A 25,798-nucleotide genomic window follows, 5' to 3' on the forward strand; every position below is an offset into this window, starting at 1 on the left:
GAATCGCGCCTTCGTCCACACATGACCACAGGAGGTCCTGCTGTACGCCTTCCCTCCATGGCCACTACTGGGCGGAATCATCCGCAAGATAGAACACCACAGAGGGATAGTGCTTCTAGTGGTCCCGGACTGGCCAAGAAGACCTTGGTACACAGATATGCGAAGACTCCTGGCAGGGGAACCCTCTGTGTCTACCTCCACACAGGGATCTACTCCAACAAGGGCCGATCCTCCACAAAGATCCGAGATTCTCGCTTACGGCCTAGCCCTTGAGAGGTCTCGCCTGAAGAAGAGCGGATACTCAGGGCCAGTAATTGACACCCTGCGCCAGGCGCGCAAGTTTTCCACATCCTTAACCTATATCCGAATATGGAGAATATTCGAAGCTTGGTGCGAAGACCGCGACATCCGGCTGTGGACAGTCAAAATTCCCATGAGCCTGGAATTCCTACAGGAAGACGTGAAGAAAGGGTTGTCACTCAACTCTATCAAAGTCCAACTGGCCACGCTGGCCTGTCTCAGAACCAAAGTGGACGGCATCAGTCTAGCCGCCCATCCAAATGTCTCACGCTTCCTGACAGGGGTCAAACAGATCCGACCACCTCTAAAGTGGCCGATACCCTTATGGAACTTCAACCGGGTACCAGACTTCCTTGCAGGAGCCTCCTTTTGGACCCACACACAGTTTGACCCTATGGCTCCTGACCTTGAAGACTGCATTCCTAGTAGCAATCTGCTCAGCTCGCCGAATCTCCGAACTTCAAGTGTTATCATACTAGGAACCGTTCTCCAGTTCACACCGGGATCCATACAGCTACGCGCTGTACCCTCCTTCCTTCCAAAGATGGTTTCTCCCTTCTGACTTAACCAGTCTATCTCACTACCACCAGATGAGAACAAGGGCTCGGAAGACTCATGCTGGCTTCGCCATTTTAACGTCAGTAAACTCCTAGTCCGATACCTGGAAAGATTGGAATCCGTACGAAAGACGGACCATCTATTCGTTCTTCACAGCGGGAAGAAACAAGGGGAAGCGGCCTCGCGGGCATCATAGCCCGCTGGATCAAAGAAGTGATCAAGGCAGACTACGTAGAGGCAGGCAAGCCTCCACCGCTGCAAGTCAAGGCCCATTCCGCAAGGGCCCAGTCAGTGCCCTGGGCAGAAACCAAGATGCTGTCATCCATCGAGATCTGTCGGATGGCGACATGGTCCTCGATCCATACCTTCTCGAGGTTCTACCGCCTGAATGTCCAAGCCAGAGAGGACACAGCATTCGCAAGGGCAGTCCTAAATGGACCACGGGCAGCCTCCCACCCATCTCGGGAGTAGGTTTTGTACATCCCATTGGTCCTGAGTCCATCTGCTACACGCTAGGAAATGGAGAAATTACTTACCTGATGATTTCGTTCTCCTTAGTGTAGACAGATGGACGCAGCATCCTGCCCATGGCTGCCCGGTAAATAAGAGAACCTCGGAGGTCAATCCCCAAGAGCAGGATAAGCACGGGTAAGCCAACTCTTACCCCCCAGTAAGACACCCACAACGACCTGGTGCCGGTACTACTCAATTGAATGCTCTGGTGACCTCCAGCTAGAAATCATATCAACCAATCCAAGTTAAGCAAGTTAATCAAGTTAGCCCAGCGCTTCTGAAACAGTGTGTCGCCAAGCACCGGCAGGTGTGTCGCGTGCTCCTGGTCTCTCCCGCTGCTCTTCCTTCCCTGCTGCTGTTGCTGCCGGGCTATCAACACGTTCAAGCCCAGTCGGAACGGCAGCGGTACTAGAAGAACCTGTGGCACCCAATGCTGGCCTTTTCTTCTTCCCGTGACCCGGAACAGGAAGTGATACGCGGTGCGCGGGAAGGAGAAAAGCTGTGCCGAATGGAAAAATAGTGGCGGCAGCAGCAGCATCAGCCCCCATGTAATCAAAGCAGCTGGTAATCGGGAAAGGAGACAGCAGCATGAGCCTCCCGCGGCCGATGGGATTCTTCTTTCTTGACCTGCGGGGGCTGGAGGAGGAGGAGGCTGTGCTCGGGGGGGGGAGAGAGGAAGTGAGAGAGAGAAAGAGAGAAGCAGCCAGCCTGAAGGCAACATCAAGCTGCAGGAAGAAGGCAGACATGGGAGTGTTTTTCACTCTCTCCTGTGGTGCTCTGAAGAAGAAAAGGCCTTTGACAGCAGTGTGTGTGAGAGCTTGTGTGTAAGTGAGAGAATGTATTTGATTGAGAGCATGTATGTGATTGAGAGAAACTGGTCAGAGAGCTGATGTGTGTATATGTGAGAGACAATGTCACTGTGTGTGTGAGAGAGAGACAGAAAAAAAGCATGGAAGTGAGAAATCTGGGTATGTGAGAAAGCATGGGAGTAAGAAGCCTGGTGGTGTGGGGGTGGAGGTGTGTGAAAGCATGTGAGAGAGAGCATGGGAGTGGGAAAGCTGTGTGTGTATGCATGCATGAGAGAGAGACTGGTTGGTAAGGTGACGGTGTATGTGAGAGAGACTGGTGTGTGTGTGTAACAGAGAAAGTGATTATGGGAATGAGAAGCCTGTGCATGTGAAGAGTGAGCATGGGAGTGAGAAACCTGGGTGTGAATGAGACACAGCATGGGAGGGAGAAGCCTGTATATCTGAAAGAGAACATGGGAGTGGGAAGCCTGTGTGTGTGTGTGTGTGTGTGTGTGTGTGTGCGTATGCATGAGAAAGATCAGGTGACTGGTGTTTGTGTGTGTGCGAGAGAAAGAAAGTGATTATGAGAATGAGAAGCCTGTGCATGTGGAGAGAACAAGCATGGAAGTGAGAGATTGGTGAGTGTGTGAGACAGAGAAAGTGATTATGAGAGTGAGAAGCCTGTATATGTAAGTAGAACACGGGAGTGGGAAGCCTGTGTGTGTATGGCATGAGAGAAACTGTTCAGGAAGGTGACTGGTGTGTGTGTGTGTGTCAAAGACTGGGAGATGATTGGTGTGTGAGTGACAGAAACTGGTCATGGAGGCATGCATGACTGGTATGGTGTGTGTGTGAGAGACATGGGCCCTAAGGAAGAGGACCATGAGTATAGAGCTTAGCCTCTACTGCTGCTTCTGGTGTGTGCTATGGCCTGCATGGAAAAGGAGTAGGAGAGCTGCTGGAGGGAGTAAGTAAAGGTGGCTTTTTAAGTTTATTTTTCTTGATTGATTGCCATTTTAATTATTTAATATGTGATGTGTCTGCTTTTTTGAAATATTTTATTGGTGTTTGGAGAATTTTTAATAGTTTTATGTGTTTTTAATTGTTGGATGTTATTCTGTTCGTAGCTGTTTTGAAACATTTATTCTGCTTATTAGTATAGTTTTACAATTATTTCTGTGTGGGAATCTATAGCTGCTTGCTAGTTCTGTTTTCCTAATAAGAGGTGTATTGGTTTTTAGGGCCTCATTTAATATTTGTAGTGTTGCCTTTTCATAGATAGGGTTGCTCCTGTTTGAGTGTATTCCATAATACAGGTGTAACTGTGCGGATTAGTTTATGTGCATTACTATAGATCCTGGGAGTATGTTAGATTGGTTCTGTGTCTGTTACAGAGATGAGTTATTTTACTAGCATGTAAGCGTTTGTATCAGTCTTATTTGTTATGTTTTCTCAAGAGGACATGCATTGGTGGTAAACTGCTGTCTTTTCATAAGTAGGGCCATTGAGCCTGGAAGTAGAAGGAGTTTGAATTGCTGTTACCGAGATGACACCAGAACCAGAATATCTTTTTTGTAGGGTGAGTTGTATGGGGAATGTCATAATTCTGCTTTACATCATTATTGTCGGTCAAGGGGGTTCCCATGTATGCAAACTGTACTTTTACATCTAGCCCCGTGATGGTCACATGTTCAGTGTGTCACACATGTGAGAACCATCTGTCAGGTGTGTCCCGGCCAAAAAAAGGTTGAGAGCCATTGAGTTAGCCAATCTCACATATATCCACAACTGCTTTTCGAAGAGAAAACTGAGGAACATGTATATCTTTAACCCCATGGATTTTATTTCATTTTTTACATTGTATAGATTTAGTGTAGTATGAACTGTTCATGCTGATGTTGGGTTAACATGCTCCTATGACTCAATGTATTTATGCTTTCCCTTACATTAGTTTTTGTTTCTGCACTACTGCTTCAACCCCATTTATTCTATTTTTTTATATTTTTTTACATTGTATAAATCTGGTACAACATGAACTGTTCATGCTGATGTTGGGTTAACATGCTTCTATGACTTTGTGTACTTATGTTTTTCGGCCCTCTGCTTCTCTTTACATCAGCTTTTTGTTTCTGCACTACTGCCTTGGAAGGACACTTTATCCAGTAGGTTTTTTCAACATTAGCTCTTTCAGCATTAGTTTTTTCAATATTAGGTTTTGTTTTTTTTTTTACATTAGTGTGTTCTGATATGGCTCTATTTCGGGGCTTTACTGGCCATGATAACATTAAGATGCATTTCTGGTGTGACATCATTTCAGATGTCAACCTGTATGTCACTTTTTTTTGTTTTGGTGCAATTTTTACTTTAACTCTTTCCTGTGGCTCCGCTCAGTTGGCAGCCTGGTATGCCATCCATACATGCGTGTAAAGGTACTTTTAGTTTTCCTCTCCTTTCCACCTGGTTTCAGTTATGACAAATAGTGTTCTGTATCTTGATTTCTTACCAGTTCGTTCTAATTTTTTTGTCTTCAGTTTCAGACACTTTTCTGATCCAAATACATGGTGATACATATGTAGGTATGTTTGTTTCTGCGGGCTTCTCCGAACTCGGGGTGTTTCTTGATATTTTATGATTTTTAACATTTTTTAAAATTAAATCAGCTTATACTTTGCTATTTTACTGGTCTTATATGTTCTTTTCCCGCACTTTTTACACTCCGGTCTCTTAAACGTGTGTTGACAAAGTATTTCCTCTACCGTCTTTTGCATTATGTTTACCACCTGTTGTGGGGTCACTATTCAGCTCTGTGTGCCTTCTCCTACACCTTAAAGCGGCTGGGACGTCTATATTTTAGCTACTGCCAATGTGTTATATTTTGTACACAGTTGCTTTTGTGGGGCTGATAGAATACATTCCTCTGTTCATCTTCTGTGTGATCCACCTGCTTTATTTATATTTTTACATCTTTGGGTTTGATTTTTGCACTTTGTACCCATTGCACTTTACGCGGTTGGAAATGTATACATTTTTTTTCCATCCTTTGACATTTTTTTCTCTTTCATTTAAGGTTTTCACCATTTTATAGTCATTTTTGAGGACTCTGCCTTTGTTCATCTACATTTTTATATGTTTTTTACTGATATAATATTTCATAATTGTTGATCTTAGCTATCTCTTTTTCTGTCCCTCCTGATGCAGCTAATGTGAAACACAGCTCGTGTCGGGAGCTTACAGTACTGTGATTATGAAATGATTATATTGTCTTAACCTTTGCAAGAACAGCCTGCCTGACAACTGAACTGGTACAATAAACTTTTCTGATATTTCAAGGCAGCTCCTGTCTATAGATGCTTTTTAACCATCTGAACACACCTAGTTGCTTGTGGATTTATCCTGGAGGAATTAAGTACACTACTTGTTTGGTTTATCTTTAATGTCAAAAAAAAAATGGAGGGGGAATACTGTAAAGATGCTAGGATAGTGTCTGGTGTAATGAATACCGGGGTTATAGCCACTATTTTTAGGGCTGTGACCCAGTGAGTACACCAAATTAATGGAAATCAAGCCAATAATTTTTTTTTTTAATTTTCCTATGTTTTTTTGTTTTAATGCAATTAACATCTCTTATCCATATCTTCTTCTCAATAAGTGCCCTCTTAGGACCATTCCAATGATAGGAGTAAAGCACAGCTAAAACATTCAAGCGGCACCTCTGTGCTCATAGAGACCAGTCGGCGGTGTTATACTGATATTTTGAAATTAGCCCAACATTGACAGCATTTCGATATTCCCCTGAAGTAGATGGCCTCCCTGAAGTAGATTTCTTTGGACCTTGTTCTGGTTTTATTATCAATCATGTTGGCCCAGCGTCTGTCTCCTTGCATTAGCCATCAGGGTCAGCAGAGACCCTTGCCTTTGACTGTGGCATCGAGCATTTTCATTAGTCTGGATTTTGTCCATCTGCACGTAATTCCTATTTAACCCAATCCAACATCGTTCTCCATTGTTGCCATTGGTAGTCTGTCCTTGGACCAAGGAGGAGCATAACCTGTCACAGTTGATCGAATCTTCTAGTGTGTACATGGCACTCTAAAACCATTTCGTTCTGGGTCCTTGAATCATCTTTTACCATTGTTCTGGGTTTACTATAGCTTTAATTACATAACCCACTCATCGATTGATATTAAAGTCAAATTGTCTCTTGGTCACCTCCTTGCTGCTCCTTTTATGTTCCTGACCCAAGGTCTATAACTTCCACTCTTGTGACCTTTATGGTGGAAACACCCCCTGGGCCTTCCAACAAAGTACCGTGCTTTTGCTAATGTTTTTGGCAAAAAAAACAAGTGAAGATGCTCTCACAGCATCAGGAGCATGATTTACACATTTGACCTTCTTAGAATTATGCTGCCATTTGGCGAGATATACCCCTTGTCAGGCCTAGAAACTAAGAACATGTCTGAAGATATTCAAGAAAATCTGGCTCAAGCTTCATTCGATCATCAAAGTTCCCTGCCGGTGCAGGAATTTCTATCTATCTATTTAAAATATTTCTATGCTGCCCAATAATAAAAGCTCTGAGCAGCTTATGTTGAATCAAATCCATAATAAAATAAAAACAGACAAGTTACAGCTCGTAAACAATTCTATACATGCCACTCTTGAATATACTGCTGCTCAATCACTATCAAGAAAAGCATGCTGAAAAAAGTCTTCAACATTAGTTTTAAATGATTTTATACTTTGTCAATCATAAAACTTCTGGTAAAGAGTTCCACAATTTAAGGAACAGCTACTGAAAAGGACCTTTCCCAAGTCTCAAAGTCTTGCACATTGTACCAATGGAACCTCCCCGAGTCATCTTTCTATGGACTGCAAGGCTCTAGAGGGATTGTGGATGTATATCATGGAGTTCATCCATGGTAAATGTTGCACTCGTCAGTAGCAGATGGCTGCACCCTCTCTGTCTCACTTCTTTTCTTTCTCTTTCCTCTCCTCTGGGCAAGTTGGCTGCCTCCGCCTCTCTCTGCTGACCTCTCCAGCGTCCCCAGACCAGCATGAGCAATTGCGTACGCCATTCTTACACTGAGGTCACTTAAGGCACACGTGCTCATCAGAATGATTGGGTCAAATAGCTCCTTTGGGCTGAGTTTGACATAATAATCGTGTTAGCAAATCTACTGGGACTTCGCTGTTCTTCACGGTTTACGACTTATAGCTTGTTTGTTTACCTCTTTCCACTCAGCTAGTGAAATTCCAGCAGCCAGTGATTTGGTGCAACACTTACAGAAAACTTGGGTACCTGTGTGCAGGTACCCAAGTCCTGATTTTGCGACCGTGTGAACGGTTTGTGCCACTGGGCGTCCTCTTCGGGGGGAGGTTGTTGACGGGGTTTTCTGCCGTAAGGTCTTGGAGGGCGGGATGGATACCGGCGTTTTTCTAAAAAAGAAGAAGGCGGACGTGGTCCTCGAGAAGCCGGTTGGTCTTCTGATCCACTAGACGAGTCTTCCGACGAAGCAAAGGCAACTTTTTTGGAAGCTGTATCTTTGTCATCCTTCTTGTGGAGCCATGTGTAAATGCTGCCATTGTCATAGTCACTTTTGTGTCGTCTGAACTTGGTGACTTTATTGCGTTTGATATCTGTCTTAAATTTCTCAATAGTGCCCTGCAATTCTTCCATAGATTTTTGTACCGACTCCACATCCGTTGAAGCTTTAAATTCATCTTCCACCGCAATAATTTCTGCTTGGATTTGTTCAGTGTTAACTTTCGTGTATTCGATGATTAGAAGCATTAAATCTAAAGAACACTTGTTCAAAATTGCAGCCCATTTAGCAAGGAAATCAGGCCTATCCGTGAACATGAGTGGTGCTTTGTTGATGCGGAGTCCTCGTGGGATGACTTGTTGTTTGACGTACTCAATCATCGTAATGCCATGAAGTTCTGCGCGAGTATTCCTTTTGTGAAGAATCAATGTCACCCAGAATGTCCGGTGGAGAGGTTGCTGGAGTGGTATCTGAAAAGAGTGATGTCTCTTGGGCTATATTAGAAACATGTTCAGCTGAGTAGCTGAAAATGTCCTTCCAATCTATTGAAGCCATTTGCAAAAATGAGAATGTTCTAACAATAGTATTTATAGAAACTCAAAATAGCTGAAAATCAGAAACTGTCAAAATACAAAAACATCCAGCTATGTGTAGAACTCAATGGAGAATGCTTACTATGCAACCGTCATACGTAGCCGCAGTAGAATAATGGCTTATATTGTCAAGGCCTTGCAACTCTGGGCTTGAATAATCATAGGTTGCTGTAAGTATTAGGATGCAAACATTGTGTGAGCACTACTAATGTTTGCACACCGCTTTCCACCAGTTGGATAAATGATATCTTACGTCCTGAAGTACTCGCTCCAACACGGCAGTGTTTCGGAGTGTGGACTCCTTCCTCAGGGAACTTCAGGGAGGTAGTTTACTGGTGCAATTCTGTGTGGAAATACAATGTAAGAGTTCTGAAAAAATGCCAAAAGGCTATTAATATAACAAATGGCTGAGATTTGGAAGCAAACCACAAACTTACTGTGAGATGATGATTATGGTCAGTCAAAGTAGCGGTGAAAAACACTGGCTGAGATCGCTTAAAAAAACATGAAAGACAGCGCTAATGGGGTGCAGGGAAACCTCCCTTATAAATAGACTTATGCGTTTAAGATAAAACATCTTTGGTGGATTTTAAAGTCTCTAAATGTTGTCAAATGCGATGCAAAAGTGAAAAACTTACGTGCCCCAAAAGTGAGCAGCCTTGCCGAGATTCTTGCCGCTGAGATGACAGCGATCCGCTCACTCATATCTTCCCCCCCCCCCCCCCAGTACATGTGTGGCCCCCACACTCATGTACCTCTTGATTTTGATTGTTGCCAGTGTTTCATGAAAAAACAAGCACTATTTTCCAAAAAAACAAGCCAAGCACATGTCTGTCCCCCACACACTCATCTCTCTCCCCCCAGCACATGTCTGACCCCCACACTCACGTACCTCTTCTTTTTGATTGTTGCCAATTAAGTGCTTCACTCCCTTCAGGGTTCAAGCCTGCCATGGGTCCTTACACCTTCCAGGATCACCAGACACTGTTGCTTGCAGTCAGTGCTCCTCGAGGCCAGGCCTCATCGGCAGCAGCAGCCAATGACAGGGACAGCTGGGCTCAAGTCCCACCCACCAAGCCCAAAAAAACCGCTATTGACAGCAAAAATCGCCCAATAATAAGCTACCCACGAACTGAAAAAAAAAAAGCCCAAATTCGCGTCTGAGTTGACCGGGCTTGTGCAACACACCTGCACATTGCAGGTGACACACAGTTTGGAAAGCTCTGATGTAGAAGTTGTGTTAGTTTCTGTTTATTTAGTTTCTTTAAAACATACAGTTTGACAAGGGATGCCTGAACTTTTGCACACAACTGTATGTTGCACTTTGCCTTACACATTGGGGCCGATTTTAAAATTTAAGCGCGCAGGGTACATTTGTGCGCTACCCGGTGCACACAAATGTGCACCCGATTTTATAACGTGTGCACCTTGTGCACGCCGAGCCCAAGGGGAGCCCCGATGGCTTCCCCGTTCCCTCCAAGGCCTCTCCGAAATCGGAGCGGCCTTGGAGGGAACTTTTTTTTTTTTTTTTTTGCTCCCTCCAGCCCTACCTTATCTTGATGAGTTACGCCTGCCTCTGGCAGACATAACTTGCGCGCACCGTCAGGGTGCCAGCACGCTATGCCCCTGATACAGGCTGCTGTGTCAAAGCACTCGGCCATGCCCCCGGACTGCCCCTTTTTTAAAGCCCCGGGACATATGCTCGTCCCGGGGCTTGCGCTCGCCGCCGAGCCTATGCAAAATAGGCTCGGCGCGCGCAGGGGTAGGTTTTCGGGGGTTACGCGCGTATCCCTTTGAAAATCTACCCCATTACATCTTATGAACACCGCACTTGAACGTATATTTTGTGAGCATAAACATTGCAGCCAGTGCAGGCAGGAATTTAATGCTTATAAAATGTATGTTCTATTTAACACCCTTGCATGGAAATTCCATGCTAATGAGGGTATTAACCAGTTCTCGAACTGCAGAGAGGAGTGCTGGCTTAACTTTCATTTTCTTAGTGCTGCAAATGTTACTCGTGTTCAGAAGTGGAGTAAAGTTTTCAGTGGCCAGAGAGTAGAATCAGTAACTGGAGATAGGCCTGCAGCTGCCGTTTAGGAGATTTTGGGGGGTAGGGTTTCTCTCTAACTGCTTCAGTTTCACAGCAGCCTTCCCAGCACCAACCCCATACCTCTTAGCCCTGGTATGGTTGTGTTTTCTTTAAAATTTCCTTCTCCCCTCAGGCACCTGCCACTGCTGCAGTTCAGCCTGGAACAGCTGATGGGGGGGGGGGGGGGGCGGGGCGGCAGTTCTCCTCTCCCCGCTCTGCAATTAAAAGCCTGATCACAGAAACAAAAAGGCAAGAGGGCAGCAGCACTGTTATTGAAGGTTCCAGTCCCAATGCATTCTTACTCCCTTGTGACATCTGTTTATTTCTTAGAGCTCCCTTTTGCATCTGCACATTTTTTTTTAACTCTCGATGTATTACCGGTAGCATAGCATTAGCTTACTGCATTGGGAGTTTTAAAAAATGTACCTTTGCATTAAGAAACTGTGCACTGATGTTCAGCACAAAGTTTTAACACACAGGTTATCGCATTGGCCTGTATATCAGGATATTATCCAGGGACTGCTATTCCTGGGATAGCTGGGTGGAATCAACCTGATTAAAAGATCCTACTTAAAGCTCATTGTAAACTGTTTTGGACAGGGAACTTTTCTACCTATCATAACGTGTGTTTTGTGCTACTCATTTTATCTCATTATTGATATTGTGTGGCATTGTATTCTTTGTTATACAATATAAAGAGAACCCGCCCTTTATGCCCCTGTGCACAATTTACTGGGCTGTTTCATAAGGGGAGAGATCGGTCAGGATGATGGTTTACAGTGGCGTGGCGTGTGTCCAAGTAATTGGCTATTTTGGATTGACTCATTGGTTCCCAAACCTGTCTTGGGGTCCCCCAGGCCATCAGGTTTTCAAAATATTCGCAGTGAGTATGCATGAGAGAGATTTTTATGCAGTATAGGCAGTGTGTGCAAATTTCTCATGCATATTTATTGCAAATATCCTGTGGGTCCTTTGGGAACCAGTGGACTGACTTGTGCTTGCTTAAATCCCTTATGGACTTATCGCTTTAGCACAGTGTTACTTTGAAAGTATACTACCAGTTATTACTGGGGAAAAAGGACCATATTCTTCTCTACTGCGATAGTGATGTGGTTTTCTTTAGCCACATCTTATGTCACCATTTGCAAGTTAATGAGGCCTATTTATAGCTGTCAGTGTGAATGCAAGTCATAGTTTGCAAACTTTCTGTATTTAGTATGCACAAATTGTGACATGGGTTGGAGGTTATCGTACAAACAGTCTTAAGAGCTAGCATGCAGGTGTTTGAGAGCAAACTTACCCAAATCCAGTGTAAAAACCCAGCTTTTTGAGGCTGCTTTTAAATGTTAACCCCCTATTATCCCACTGAAGACTTACTGATTTTAACCATTTTCTTAATAAATAAAATTCCCAAAGTCGTTTGTCCTATATGTTCCTCTGTTTAGATTGTAAGCTCTTTAGATCAGGGACTGTCTCATGTGTGTTTGTACTCTGCTGTATATTTCAAATAGTGCTATAAAAGTGAATAGTAGGAATAGAACTGCTCTTCTTACTAATCCCTTGTGTCGTTCACTAGAGCTTTACCATGTATGAGATGTGCTAATTTGTCATGCTAAAACACAGACTGTCTAGAGCAAAAGAGAAAGATCTGTTTACAAAACATGTTAACTCCTTGGTGCCAGTATTGGGAATCGTGAGCTGAGGAATTCTACTGAGTTAAAATTTAGAATAACTTGAGGATCATTAATAAAATGTTCGGAGGCAGAGAACTCTGCATCGAATATACAAATCGAATCAAACTGTGAGCTGCCAAGCCTTTGCATTAGGGATCATGTTTTGGGAGATGTGCGAAGTGTGCATCCTGGACTTATTCCAAATTTAAATTCCACATTTTTCAAGTAATACAGAACAAAGTGGGCTACATAAAATAACATTCATCTCTTTCTTGTTATGGGATCTCTGAATCATGTAACAATGTTGATGTTTTGCGCTTCCATTTTGTCAGGGAAATGTCTCTGTAGGTGTGCTTCAATGTTGTGGTGAGGAGAAATCATTAGCAGTGGCTTCAGTTCCCTCTTCCTTTCCACTTTTTTTTTCCCCCCAAGCTGTTTATCTTGCATATCAGTGCCATCAGGAAACTGAAAATGTAGGTCTGTCCTCTTTTGTTTTTGGGGTTTGTTTTTTTTTGTGGGTGGATTTGTTTTATTATTTATACATAAATCTTCAGTCAAATCTATACAACGTTAAAGCACTTGTATTAAAATAGAAAATATGATGCAAATGAAGAAAAGTGGAGGATGGTCTCGTAATGCAGAAAGCAAGAAAATTAGAGAGACCAGTCATTGAATACAAAGGTCTTTATTTAACTCAAAATTGAATAAAATACTCTTGTCCAACTCTGGCCGAGTTTCTCCTTAATTAAAGGCTGTGGGGCCGATTTTAATTCCTACGCGCACGGGGTACATTTGTGCGCGCTACCCAGCATGCACAAATGTACACCCGATTTTATAACATGTGCGCACTGCCGCCCAAGGGGAGCCCCGATGGCTTTCCCCGTTCCCTCCAAGGCCGCTCCGAAATTGGAGCGGCCTCGGAGGGAACCTTTTTTTGGATTCCCCCCCCTCCCCCACCTTGTTCGATGGAATTATGCCTGGCAGCTGGCCAGGTCCCGACACAGATCGCTGTGTCGGGGCACTCGGCCATGCCCCCAGACCGCAGGCACGCCCCCGGACATGTCCCCGGACTGCCCATTTTAGCAAGCCCCAGGACATGCTCGCGCTGCCGAGCCTATGCAAAATAGGCTCTGCGCACGCAGGGGCTATAAATAAAATAAATATGAAATGTATACTTATGTTGTATCAGTGAACCATCAATACAATTGTATAATTTAAACACCAAATTAAAACATAAATGTAAATGAGTAATGTTTCAATAATAAAATAACATGTTCCATTAATGAAATAACAATACCATATAATTCTTTGCATTAAAAATATAACCAGACTGAAAGAGATTCACTAAGAAAAAAAGGCATGTATTAATAAGTAAATTACCTTATGAAGGTTTGTTCTGAAAAGTGGATAAAGTTTTCCAAAGAGAGCTGTATAGAATATCTAAAAACAAAATGTATTTTTTTTACAGAGATAAAAGAAGAAATTGTTGACCATTATCCAAAAAATGTTACTACATCTTTTGATCCTTATATAAAAATTAGCTAATTGTCCAACGTTGATTAAATAAATAGTCACATATGTTGTAGCACTAAAACCATAACAAGGACCTCATAATTGATAGGAACTACTAATTTCTGCTTTAAATAATTAACAAAAAAGTGTTTACATAAAGGTAAATCACTATGTAAAAAGAATTATATAAGAGGCAGAGTAACTACTAGTTAATGTTCATTTAGCTAGATATCACCATTATTATTTTAACTTGTGAATAGATTTACCTTCGCAACCAGTCACCATGCATGGTAAGGGCGATTATATGCAACCAACCATGATTTAGTACGATATAAAACAATCCTTTTGGTACTGCTCTTTCATAAATAAAATTAAAGTATTGTCCTATATATATATATCACGGAAAAGGTAATTCAGATATAAAAATCAAGTTTTTTAGACACACAATATTAAATTTATAAGTCAAAAGTAAAGTATTGAACATTTTATTTAGAAAACAAACAAAAAAGACACTGTTCATTTTAACTATTTCCACATTAAAATTGTTGAGCATTAATTATACTCCATGAAGCAAATTTTATAAAATACAATATTACCTGATCACAAAGTGTAATTAAATTCAATATCCATTTAGCTCCTAAGATTCTTTATGTTCTCCACATGGTTCCATGTTGGCTCTGAGAGGGTGATCTCAGGCGCCTGTATGCAACATTACAAAGGTTTTTGCGGAAAGGGAAGCGGGCGCGTCTCAGCTATGCAACCATGGCATGTGCTCGGGAGAAAGGAGGGTATGGCCTGCCAGACTTTCGCATTTATAACGTCGCTTGTCAAATGTGGTTTGTGGGAGAATGGCTCACGGGGGAGTACAAATACTGTGTGCCTGAGTTGGTGAGTGGGTTGGCTACCCCTTGGTCACCCCTAAGCTTTATACAAGCAAGTGTGAATGAGCACCACAAACTGGACTACCCCAGAGTATTGATGTCACCTTGTATTTCCGCTTGGCGGTGGCTCCGTCGGCAGGGAGGTATGGTGGGGCTCCTCTCGCTGTTGGTGCCCTTAACGGGGAATGTAGGATTTGTACCGGGTAGGGACTGCGGGGCACTGTTTCATCTGTGGGCACATAAGGGGGCTATGTATGCCTTTCACTTTTATGATCATGCTAACTAAGTATTGCTAGATTTTGCTACCCTAGCTAAAAATTATCACTTGCCAACCAACCAATTCCTTGCATACTTGCAAACTCGCCACTACTTGTCCTCCTTTAAATGGACGTCTGTGCAGGTGGAGCTGGAATCGGCCTTTGCTACTCAGGTTTTTGACATAGCTAAACTTGACAACACTGTGACTGGTTGGGCTAAATTTGGCCGGATGATGCAGAAGGATAGTCGCTTGGATTTCTTGGCAACAAAATGGACTGCTATTCTCGGCAAGTCAATTACTGTCTCGTAGATAACACGGAACTTTGAGGCAGTGCATCGACAAGTACCTGATATTGGGCTCCGGGAAGTACAATTTAAAATCCTACATCAGGTCTACTGCGATGATGTTTGTCTGTTTAAGATGGGGAAGTGTGTATTCTCCTCTTTGCATCAAGTATGAGCGAGATGAAGGCACGTTGGTACACCGGCTGTACCAATGTCAGACTTTGCAGCCCTTCTGGTCCACTGTGTTCAATGTCATTTACCAAGGTACAAGTGTACAGACTCCCTCTTCCGGGACGTTTCTTCTGTCTAGCCCACAAGCCTGCTCTGCGGATCCCAGCAGTTCTAAAGATAAATTTAGTAGATTGGCAATATTGCTGGCATGCCATACCGTATTATCGGTATGGGCGGACCCACATACGCCTCCCTCTACGACAGCATGGTTTCAACATATGGCGTCCCTTCTGCAGATGGAGCGCCTGGGCTTTCTAAAAGGAAATCAGAAGCCCGACAAACTGTATGGTGCTTGGTGGACTATCTGGGTTTCGCTATTGCCAGGAAGTGTTCAACTGGGGTTACAGGAGAGTGGATATACTGACTGGATAGATTCTAAGGTCTCTGGGGGTAGGGGGTAGTAAGGGGAGTCAGGGGAGTGCTTGTTGAATGGTGAGAATGTGGTATGAGTGTGGGCTGTATGGTTAGGAGATGGGTTCGGTCGGTTTGGGTTTGGGGACTGTTTAAATGGTAAAAAGGTAATGGGATGGATATACTCCAGCTGTCCTGACACATGTTCTGATGTCATGGTTTGACTCTATTGTTCTACAGTTATCCTTTGTTGTTCTGTGATGACATACTCTTTGTGTGGGCTCATGGCGGCCTGGTTGTGTTTCCTTGCCAATAAATATTTTTTACAAAAAAAAAAAAAAAAAGGAAAGACTTGAGGTTGTAAATGCTGCAAAAGGTGTCTCAACAAAGTACTAAGTAAAGAGTCTGAATACTTGTGTAAATGTGATATTTCAGGATTTTTTTTTTAATTAATTTCCTTACATTTCAACAAACCTGATTTTGCTTTGTCATTATGGGGTATTGTGTGTAGATTAAAGGGGGATAAAAATGCATTCTCTCCATTCTAGAATGACTGTAATGTAACAAACTGTGAAAAAAGTCTGAATACTTTCTGAATGCACTGTAAATGAAATGTCAGTTGTAAATAATGAATAATAGAAAGCATTCAGTATGTTTTTATTTGAGCTATTTGCTCTTGTTTAGTTTGGCTGGATCTTCCATAAGTGAAATGCATTGCATTTCCATCCCCATTGTACCTGACTACCCTGTATGTAGCAGGAATCTCACCCCTTTTCCTACTTCTGCCCAATTGTCTTGCATTCTCAGTACTTATTTTGCATTTTTACTCCTTTCTATAGCAAGGAATTGTACTACAGGCACTGGAGTGTGAAATCCAGTAAGGGGCTGGGACGGAAAAGATTGATTATAGAAAAGCCTCTTCTATTATAAATATTCAACAATGATCATTGGTGTAATAGGAAAGAAAAAGGTACATCAATGGAGTGTTTGAGGTGGCTCAGCCTAGCAGCGCTGCGTCTTGTCTTCTCAGAAAGTAAAGGATAGGCAGACATGCTCTTCTGAGGTTTCTTTGGTCACATGAGCTGCAGTGGATAAGTCTGATGTAGCAGCAGACATCTGAGTTTCCTTCCTTTTGTGGGCATAAGTCATGACTGTTTTCTATTTCCTTTTAACTCCAAACAACAATACTTTCAAAATTGCTCAAAAGTATCAACTCGTTTTTATCTGTTGCTTTCACAGTTATCCCTGGTTTCCTTTATTTTTTTGGTATGTTTTATTTTCTTATACTTTTGCACTTTAGAATAAAAACAGTGTGCATCTTTACTTTTGCCAAACATCTTGTTACCAAAAAAAAAAATCATCTTGCCTCTTCATGGAGTTTTGTATTTATTCAGACTTTTCTACTAACATGATAGAACCCTAGTTTTCTTAGGTTGATGATAATGGGATTGGCTAGATAAGGCCACATTCTCAAATATTTTTCACTGTTTCTTTATGACGGAAATGAAATTCAAATCAAAGGAGAATCTTAATTTTATTGGTCTACTGTTTGTTTTTTTGGGGGGGGGGGTTTTTGTTGTTTTTTTTTTTTTTGCTACTACTGCATTCAGGGTAATGTTGTTAGACACCTTTGCACAATCAGTAATAAGTGAATGCAGAGAGACTTGTGTTATTCCAGAAAGACAAGTGGAAACCACCTTATATTCATTAACAGCTAGCCTGATAAGTAAAGCAACACCAGTGTAATCTTTGATACTCTAACCTCTGTACCAGTAAGTGTAGGAACAGTAGTTGCTGAATTGAGGAGAAAGTACAAATCTAGTCTTTTATCCTCACTGAAAAAGCCACTGAAAAAGCAAAAAAAGACTTCTATGCCGCAAGAATCCACCAGTTCCAGTTCAACCCACAAGCCCTCTTCCAGTACGTAACCAGCCTTATCACAGCACCAGACAGACACAACCTTGATCACGACTATGAAACAAAATGTGAAAAATTAGCATCATACTTCAACACTAAGGTACAGACCATTATGGCTCGTTTCTCACCTCACCCCAATCTCCCGATCTCAACATCTCCCAGCAATACAACTCCCAGCAATACTCCAAATGACCAATACAATCCCACTACACCCACTCAAACCTCAAACACCACCCTCACAAACTTCGAAAACACATCCACACTAGAAATTGAAAATACTATCAAAAAACTCAGACCCGCCTATCATCCATCAGACAATCTGCCCACTATAACACTAATCTCAAACCCTACATCAATTGCCAAACACATCGCAAATGTCCTGAACAAATCTATCTCAATGGGCCAAGTCCCAACAGAACTTAAGCAAGCCATTATAAAACCCATCCTCAAAAAACCAGACTTAGACACCACTGATCCAGCCAACTATCGCCCAGTGTCAAACCTCCCGTTCCTTTCCAAAATACTCGAAAAAATAATTAATAAACAACTTACAGAATACATAGAAGACCACAATATTCTCTCATCTTCCCAGTTTGGTTTCCGCAAACACCACAGCACAGAAACCCTACTTATCTCCCTTTCGGAAACTATACTCAAAGCCCTGGACAAAGGTCAGCCCCATATACTCGCACTTCTAGATATATCGGCGGCATTCGACACAGTTAATCACAACATACTCATTAAGCGCCTCAAGGAAATTGGCATCACAGACAACGCCCTTCTCTGGTTGCAGTCTTACCTACATGACAGGAGCTATAGAGTAAAAATCGGCCGCAATGAATCCAAACCAGTCAAGCTATCACAAGGAGTTCCTCAAGGCTCATCCCTCTCCTCTACCCTTTTTAACATCTACCTCATACCCCTCTGCATACTGCTCTCCAAACTGGGCATCCAACACTTCATATATGCAGACGACGTACAGTTACTCATACCTATAACAGACTCTATCACTAACGCAATGAAAACTTGGAAATCTGCCTTATCTGAAATAAACAAATTACTCACCGACAACTTCCTAGCACTCAACACCAACAAAACCGAACTACTCATCCTCTCTCCCCCCAGCATTCCCACACTCAGCCTTTCTTCCCCCTCCCCACCAGACTGCCCTCCCACACAATTCGTCCGCAGCCTAGGCATATGGATAGACAACCACTTTAACCTCAAAAAATTCATATCTAACACCATAAAGAGCGGATTCTTCAAACTCCACACCTTGAAGAGAATCAAACCACTCCTACACACTGCTGACTTCCGAACAGTACTGCAGGCCATGATCCTATCCAAACTGGACTACTGCAACGCCATCCTACTAGGTCTCCCAAAAAACACCCTTCAACCATTACAGCTCCTACAGAATGCTGCCGCCCGCATCCTCACAAATACTCACCGTCATGACCACATCACCCCAGTTCTTCAATCCCTACACTGGCTCCCAGTAAACTCCAGGATAATCTATAAATCCCTTACCCTCATACACAAAGCCATTCACAACCAAAACATGCACTGGTTCCCTGAACATCTCCACATCCACAACACAACCAGACCTACTAGAAAACAGCATCAAGCCAAACTCCTGACACCCTCCCCCAAAGTCATCAAACATGCCTCAATCAGAGAAAGATCATTCATTATAGCAGGCACATCCCAATGGAACAAAATGCCACCCCACCTACGCCAGGAACCTTGCCATAAAAAATTCAAACAGAATCTGAAAACCTGGCTCTTCAAACTAGCATACCCCGACTAAAGATACGACCCTCGACTGACACACCCCCCTGAACTTAACAACCATTACCCCCCTCTTCCCCCCCACATCACTGTACCCCCCCTCCCACCCTCCTCCTCCCCCTCCCACCCTCCTTCTCCCCTCCAATACCATATACCTGACACCTTTGTGAATAGTTAAAGACCGGACACCTTGTGAATAGCTGTAAATCTAAATAATGTTTACCTATGTTTATCTACTCTAAATTATTGTAAAGCCCGTTGCTACGTTACGTTACACTGTGAACCGGGGTGATGTTTTTAACGTGCCCCGGTATATAAAAAACTCTTAAATAAATAAATAAATAAATAAATTAACAGCTAGCCTGATAAGTAAAGCAACACCAGTGTAATCTTTGATACTCTAACCTCTGTACCAGTAAGTGTAGGAACAGTAGTTGCTGAATTGAGGAGAAAGTACAAATCTAGTCTTTTATCCTCAACATCTTCTGTTTTGTGGATATTTTTTGAAGGAATTAACACTATGAATTCAAGGCAGAAGAGCATCCCATTGGGAGTTCCTGGAGGAAAACACCATAAATATTTAAAACCTTTTAGAGCCACTAAGTAGCTGAGTTACATCAGCCAGTCAGCCATAATTCTAAGCTTTGCTGAAAATGTCACAGCACATTAAACTTACCTCTTGTATAGTTTTCTGATGTAAGATAAAAACGGAGTACAAACAGGATTGTGGGCAGGCTGTTCACATCATGTTAAGGAAGTAGCAGGACTGCATGGGGATCCTTACTTTCCTTTGCATGCAAGTGAGATAATATAGTAGTCATGAAAGATGGCTCGTACCAAATGGCAACTTTCCTGTTCTTTAGAAAGAAACTGCCTCAGAGGTCTTGTTTTATCCAAAAGAAATTTTAAATAATTGCTTCCCTTACGTATGAGCTTGAAATATAACCTGTTTCAGTCTTGCTCTGTGATAGATGTTGAGGTTCCATGTGGCTTCATTTGCTACAGTCAGGATATTTTTTTTTTCACAGTTAGATCTCCCTATCACCACCACCACACTCAGCCCTGCCTTCTCTGCATCAGTCTTCTTAGTGGAGGACACAGACAGCGGCTCCCTTGAAACAAGATATCAGTGTGTCTTTGCACCAGCCAGCAGGTGTCGCTGTTGGGCAGTGGCTCAGTGTGAGGACGGGGCATGATAACAATAGTCCCAGGTTATAGCAGGCTCAGAGTGGAACCAGCCTTTACTGTACTGCTGCTGCTGTACTGGGCAGGAGTCCTGTGTGCTAAACACCCCCTAGGCCTGTTCCTTCTAGTAATATACAAAGAGATCAGTCAGCAGATGATTTAAAAAAAAAAAAATACATGAAGTCAATATTCAAAGGTTTTGTCCAGCTAACTTTTGAAGTTGGCTGGACAGAAGCCATGATTTGAATATTCCTTCTCCCACTCACCCCCCCCCCCCCCCCAAAAAAAAAAAAAGTGGATAAAGTTTGTGCTTACAACCCATTGTTCACACAAAATTTATCTGAATAAAAAAAGGCAGCGCTATAGAGGAATTCTGGGATGGGATTGAATTTTAGCCGCTGTGCAGATGTTGAGTGCTGTGCAGCATCAGATGTGCAAGTCTGGTAGGAAAAATACCTTTCCTAATGTTATCTGGGTAACTTTATGTGCACAACTTCATCTGGGTATATCAGTGGGAGACATCTGGGTAAATTCCTCTGAATATCTGGATAAAGTTACACGGATAACTTACTTGCCCCCCTAGCTCTCTGAGTATTGACTTTGCATGGTTTTTAAGGTTGGCCTGTTGTCGCAGTGATTAGTGCTGTGCATTGCCATGTGGAGGACAAGGCAAGAGTCCCAGTTAACAAACAAAAGTGACACCAGAGGTGGTCCTCCCTCTCATCAACCTCATTTCCCTAGACTTGTCTCTCTCTCCTTCTCCTCTCTCCCATCCTCTCCCTTTCTTACTCCCATAGCCCTGGTCCTCTGCCTCTCCTCTCATTCCTCCATGTGCCAATTCCTTGAGATCCTTTTTCCCCACCCCAAAAAAGTGTAATTTTGTGGCGAGACTATTGAAAACTACTATTTTATAATGTAAAATAAAATTTACATTATTTAATATATAAAAATATACAAATGCACCATAGAATCTTCTCTTACCACAGAATGCGCCTCTGAGCCGCTGCAGGAAACTGAAAGCTGTGCTAATAGATTTCTCTTCTTTCTTTTCTTAATATATTTTTTTATGCTTTTGAAATAAGATGTGCTGTTATTTTATAGTCACACACCCCTCTTTCAAAAAAATCACTTTCCACAATCCATTCTTTAGCTGTTTGTTTAAGATACTTCTAGTCTGCTACCCTCCTATATATCGTCTGGTGCAGATAAATGTACATAATAAATATACTACTTACATTATACTCTGATAAAGGGCAGACCACCATTAAAATTCTGTCAAACCTAAGTAAACATCTTTTGAAACAGACATGTTTTTACTCCTTTCCTAAATTTTAATAAATCTTTCTAAGCGAAGGACCTTAGGGAGTATGTTCCATAAGTCACAGCCTGCTTCATATAAAATTAATTTTATACTTTGATAAAGGGCAGACCACCAATTGTCCAGCCCCCTCAGAACGCAATAACCATCCAGGCTCATATCACCTAAATCTATCCCTCATCGGGGATGACCTTGTTTAATACATTAGTTTATGTATTAAAACCAATAATTTAAAATACGAATGGCCTCTTATGGGGAGCCAATGTAAATCCTGTAATACTGGGGTTATAAGATCCCAACACCCCTTACCACTTATAACTCTAGCAACAAGCATGCTGCACCATTTGTATTGGTTGTAACAGTTTGTCTGGCAAGCCACTCCAGAGGCTATTGCAGTAGTCAAGCTGGCCAGTTACTATGGCTTGGACCACTGATCGACATAATTGCTCTGGTAACAGATTTCAGAGTTATCAACTTTAATTTAAAAAAATACAGCCTTCACCACCTGTTTGACACGAGAGGAACGGGTTAAGCCACAATCTAATAAAACTCCTAAGCGTCTAGTTTCAGATAAAATTGGTAAATCATTTCCTTCATAACTAATTTGTAAATTCAATGGCGGCACTTTTTTTTCCACCCCATAAAGTTTGTCTTGGCCATGTTAAGAGACATCCCCCCGCCCCCCCCCCCCCCCAACCAATTTCTAACCTTTCCCAAACATTCCAACAGGGGGAGCACTATCAGACCCCTTCACATCATTTGCACTGTACAACTACACATCGTCTATATAAATAAAAGTATGGTATTCCCAAGCTTGTCAAAAGAGAACCCAGTAGAGCCAACAAAATATTAACCCAGGGGATAGGGCTGAACCCTGAGGTACCCTTGAGCGTAAAGTCCTCCAGGTTGAAACATCCATACCCTGTTGGACTTTAGTTTTTCTCCCAAACAAAAAACTCACAAACCATTTACATACCTGCCCGCCTACTCCTAGCTGACACAGACGTTTCATCATCAGATTATGATCCACGGTATCAAACGCCACAGATACATCTAACTGTGCCAATAACCCAGTTCCCCCAGTGTCAATTTAACTACAGAGGGAATCCATAAGCAAAGATAAGAGACGCTCCATGTTAAATCCCTTCCTAAAGCCAAATTGATTTTTAGTCAATATGGATATCTTTTCTATAAACTCATCAAAATGAATTAACACACATTTTTCTATTATTTTTGCCAATGTGGGAAAATTTGATATTGGGCAAAAATTTGTCAGATCATCCCATGGAATATTCATATTCTTCAGTACAGAATGCACTGTAGCAATCTTTAAGCAATCAGGTAATAAAGCTCACGGGCCGATACAGTAAAAACGCGGGAAAGCGGGCGAGCACCCGCTCTCCTGTGCGCATGATTCAGTATTTTAATTTATTAAAATTAGGCCCGGCGGTAAAAAGAGGCACTAGGGACACTACCGCGTCCTTAGCGCCTCTTTTTTTTGATGGAAGCGGCGGCTGTCAGCGGGTTTGACAGCCACTCCCTTCCACTGAGAAAATTGTCCATTTAATCCTACTCTGTTTACTGTCTTTTAGCCAGTTTGCAATCCACGAAAGGACATCGCCACCTATCCCATGACTTTTTACTTTTCCTAGAAGCCTCTCATGAGGAACTTTGTCAAACGCCTTCTGAAAATCCAAGTATACTACATCTACCGGTTCATCTTTATCCACATGTTTATTAACTCCTTCAAAAAAGTGAAGCAGATTTGTGAGGCAAGACTTGCCCTGGGTAAAGCCATGCTGACTTTGTTCCATTAAACCATGTCTTTCTATATGTTCTGTGATTTTGATGTTTAGAACACTTTCCACTATTTTTTCCTGGCACTGAAGTCAGGCTAACCGGTCTGTAGTTTTCCGGATGGCCCCTGGAGCCCTTTTTAAATATTGAGGTTACATTTGCTATCCTCCAGTCTTCAGGTACAATGGATGATGTTAATGATAGGTTACAAATTTTTACTAATGGGTCTGAAATTTCATTTTTTAGTTCCTTCAGAACTCTGGGGTGTGTACCATCCGGTCCAGGTGATTTACTACTCTTCAGTTTGTCAATCAGGCCTACCACATCTTCTAGGTTCACCGTGATTTGATTCAGTCCATCTGAATCATTACCCATGAAAACCTTCTCCATTACGGGTACCTCCCCAACATCCTCTTCAATAAACACCGAAGCAAAGAAATCATTTAATCTTTCCACGATGGCCTTACCTTCTCTAAGTGCCCCTTTAACCCCTCGATCATCTAACGGTCCAACTGACTCCCTCACAGGCTTTCTCCTTCGGATATATTTTAAAAGGTTTTTGCCTCTACAGCCAACTTCTTTTCACATTCTCTCTTAGCCTGTCTTATCAATGTCTTACATTTAACTTGCCAACGTTTATGCTTTATCCTATTTTCTTCTGTTGGATCCTTCTTCCAATTTCTGAATGAAGATCTTTTGGCTAAAATAGCTTCTTTCACTTAATAGGGCCATCAATATGCATTTGCATGTTGCGTGCGCTATTAGGTTCGGGGGAGTTGGACGCACGTTTTGGACGCGCTATTACCCCTTACTGAATAAGGGGTAAAGCTAGCGCGTCCAAAACATGCGTCCAAATACCGGCTAACAGTGCGCTCCATCGGAGCGCACTGTACTGTATTGGCCTGTATATGATTGGTTAACTATTTAATTATTGGATAGTGGAGATCTTTCAAACTTCTTACATACTCAAAAGGACAAGGGTCAAGCCAACAATTCATAGAACCTGATTAATCACACAATCTATATCAAAAAGAAACCCTTCAGTAAACTCAGGCCAGGTAAGGTTGCTGGCACAACTGTCAGTCACAGATTAGTGTAGTGGATAAAAAAAACTGGCATTGCAAATTGTTTTTTCCTCAAAATACTGTGCCAGCCACTCACTTCTAGGATATTTGTTATCTGTTGTTGCTTGTTTTGTCAAAGGCCAAACTGGCTGACTTATAGACGCTTGTAACCGATTCATATAACTCCTTTTGGCATTATGATAACTAGTTCTATAATCTTGTAATAACTCCAAATAGTGATCTTGAACAATATCCATTTTTAATTTTCTTGATGCCTTCTCTGCTCTTAATGCCCTCCTCAAGATCGAATGAGTGAACAGGGTTTTCACACCGATCAGCACAGCAGCACCTCAAATTTATAACAGTAAGAGGAACTTTCTGGAACATTAAATGCTTAAGCATCTCCTTGGGAATTAAATAAAAGAGCAAGACAGAAAAAAGGGGACCTTAGTTTATTTGGTTCCTAAAACAAATTTCGCATCTAAAAAAGAACATGTTCCTAGACTGTGCTTTAGCATCAAGCTTAGAAACCCAGCTGCATTTTTCATTTGGAGACTGTAACCCCGGTGTGGATTTATCAGTGCAAATTCTGCTCCACTGACAGGTGCCTGTCCAAAGCTTGGAGGCATTTCAGCTTCATGAACTCAAAAGGTCTACGAAGTTGAAATTCTCCTCAGCAGTGGATACCTGTAAAATATATTGCAGTATACCCAAAAATGAAGAAAATAACTTTGAATGTATTTATTTTTTTGTGATTCGGGGCTAGGTTTGAGCCAATCCCCCCCCATCCTGTTTATTCCCTGGTATCACTCTGAGCCCATGCGGAGTCAAGGAGCTTCAGAATTAGGTGAAGCCTTATGTATGTATCCAGAAGAAAACCCACAAAACTGCAGGGAAAACTTCTTCTAATTTAATTTAAAAGATTTTTTCTCTGTTTTGCTGTGTAATACTATATTGTAGCACTGCACACTCATGGATTACTTCAGTTTCACTGATTTTCAAGTTGGTTGAGCTTTAAGGACTGCTTTGAAAGCATTAGTTCAAAAAGTGGCTAAACTATTGTTTTTCAAAAGTGTCTCTTTCTTTTTCAGTCTTATGACAATGGATTGGCTCAAGGTGCTGGATTAGAGTCACATGGTGAGTCTCTT

The 25,798-nt window shown here is 42.1% G+C and overlaps 1 protein-coding gene across 8 annotated transcripts in view; it reads left to right on the forward strand.

Moving 5' to 3' along the window:
* PGGT1B (protein geranylgeranyltransferase type I subunit beta) overlaps positions 1–25,798 on the forward strand; it is a 193,505-nt gene that overhangs the window by 108,364 nt on the left and 59,343 nt on the right. For all 8 annotated transcript variants that reach the window (XM_029571436.1, XM_029571386.1, XM_029571403.1 and 5 more), the window contains one exon: positions 25,742–25,787. In XM_029571436.1, the coding sequence (XP_029427296.1) occupies positions 25,742–25,787 (46 nt within the window). The remainder of the gene's footprint in view (positions 1–25,741; positions 25,788–25,798) is intronic.

Source organism: Rhinatrema bivittatum, chromosome 1, assembly GCF_901001135.1.
Source record: "Rhinatrema bivittatum chromosome 1, aRhiBiv1.1, whole genome shotgun sequence".
Classification (NCBI taxonomy): Eukaryota; Metazoa; Chordata; class Amphibia; order Gymnophiona; family Rhinatrematidae; genus Rhinatrema; species Rhinatrema bivittatum.